The 1,704-nt window shown below is 45.0% G+C and overlaps 1 protein-coding gene across 1 annotated transcript; it reads right to left on the bottom strand.

Moving 5' to 3' along the window:
- Window positions 1-970: 970 nt before the first annotated feature.
- Window positions 971-1,354, bottom strand: LOC148770585 (uncharacterized). The gene has a single exon (XM_088817919.1). It carries the CDS (start codon window positions 1,352-1,354, stop codon window positions 971-973), a length of 384 nt encoding a protein of 127 aa, XP_088674045.1.
- Between the last annotated feature and the right edge of the window lie 350 nt (window positions 1,355-1,704).

Below are 1,704 nucleotides of genomic sequence, written 5' to 3'. Positions count from 1 at the left end.
CACTCGTAATGACGAGGATATTATAATGATTCCGAAAATGTAATTGTTGCAATTTTCCGATCATTGATTTGAGAGAGACGAGCAAGTAAAGGAACTAACGAGCTTAAGCTGTTGGGCCCGGTCCAACTTAAGCCCGTTAGGGTTTTATGAAAGGGACTATAAATACTTGATTTATAGGCCTTGCACAAACACACAAGAACTAATCAAAACCCTAGCCGCTCACCCCTCTCTCACGGCCGAACTCCTCCCGCGGCCACCACCGCGCCATCGCCGGAAATTCGCCGGAATCGGCCATCCGTTGGTCGATTCTTTTCGGTATTTCTTTCCTTCTCTTTTTCTTCCGTTTTTCTAACTATTACGTGTCTAGTGCCACGTGTTTAGTAGATCAAAGTATACGAGGTGAAATCCGAGAGGAGGAAGATCGAAGATCGAAGAATCGAGGAGCAGCACACGAGCCGAAGCCGCACGCAACCCCACGCGCCGCCCAAAGACCGCGCGTGAGTTACACGCGCCGCCGTGGCCGTCTCGCCGCTGTTGCCGCTGCACCGCTGCTGCCCCGGATTGTACGGATTGGTTTCCGTAGCAATCTCGACTTGCTTAGCGCTCCTACCTCACGCTTCAAGAGGTAAACACACGAATCCCATGTTTCGATTCGTTTACGTTTAAACTAAATATTCATGTTTTCTTTCGTATGATTTTATGTGATTATGTGTAATCGTTTTAATCGTTGCGAGCATGTTAGTTGGTTTAAACGCGAGCATGTTAATTGGTTTAAATTCAGTTAAACATTTTAGCATGTATGTTGTTTTTAATTTCGCTGGAAGCGCAAAGGTACGCAATTAATTGATTTAATTTATCGGGCATGTGCTTATGTGCTTTAAAGTCGTTTAAATTGCATAAAATTTTTGTTTTCCGCTGCGTACACGTGCCCGAAACCCAACAGTATCATGCTCAACAATCCACAATTTGGTCACCCTGGTAAGGGCTGGTGGTCTTTCGGGCAGGCCTTTTTTATGTCGCGGAAATCAATGCACATTCTCCACTTGCCCTCCATCTTTTTGACCAACATCGCGTTGGATAACCAAGTTGGGAACTCCATTTCCTTGATGATTCCTGCCTTGAGGAACCTGTCTACTTCTGCCGCAACAATCTCATCTTTGTCGACCCCAAAGTGTCGCCTCTTCTGTTTTACCGGGCAAGCATCAGGCCGGATATTCAGTCGATATTGAGCTAATCCCGAATCAGTACTCTTTAAATCTTCTGGATTCCAAGAAAATACGTCGCAATTATCTCTCAAGTACTCAACCAACTCGTCGATAAGGGCTTTGCTCACGTCGCTTCCAATTCTTGTCATATACCCTGGTTAACGAGGCTTTAGTTAAATATTCAAGAATTCTTCGAAGGTACAAACCGGGGCTTCTTGGAATCCGGGTCAATTCTATCTCGCATATACCCAACAGTATTCATTAGCTCCACCCAATTCCTGCTAGCCTTCTGCACCCCATCTACATACAATTTCCTTGAATCCTCCTGATCTCCCTTAACTTCACCTATACCCTTCCCCACTGGAAATTTCAACTTCATATGGATGGTAGAGGGAATGGCCTCGAATTTGTTAAAGTTGTCCTTCCTAAAATAACATTGTATGTGGACGGGGTATCCATCACCAAGAACCGTACAATATGTGTTTGTGTTAATGGCCTC

Source organism: Erythranthe guttata, chromosome 5, assembly GCF_056151865.1.
Source record: "Erythranthe guttata isolate IM_541 chromosome 5, IM_541, whole genome shotgun sequence".
In the NCBI taxonomy this organism is placed as follows: domain Eukaryota; kingdom Viridiplantae; phylum Streptophyta; class Magnoliopsida; order Lamiales; family Phrymaceae; genus Erythranthe; species Erythranthe guttata.
Note: the sequence above shows the minus strand (reverse complement) of the source record. Positions and strands in the feature narration are given on the sequence as shown.

Excerpts from the sequence above, each read along its gene's own strand:
- LOC148770585 (XM_088817919.1), bottom strand. The coding sequence starts at position 1,354 with ATGACAAGAATTGGAAGCGACGTGAGCAAAGCCCTTATCGACGAGTTG.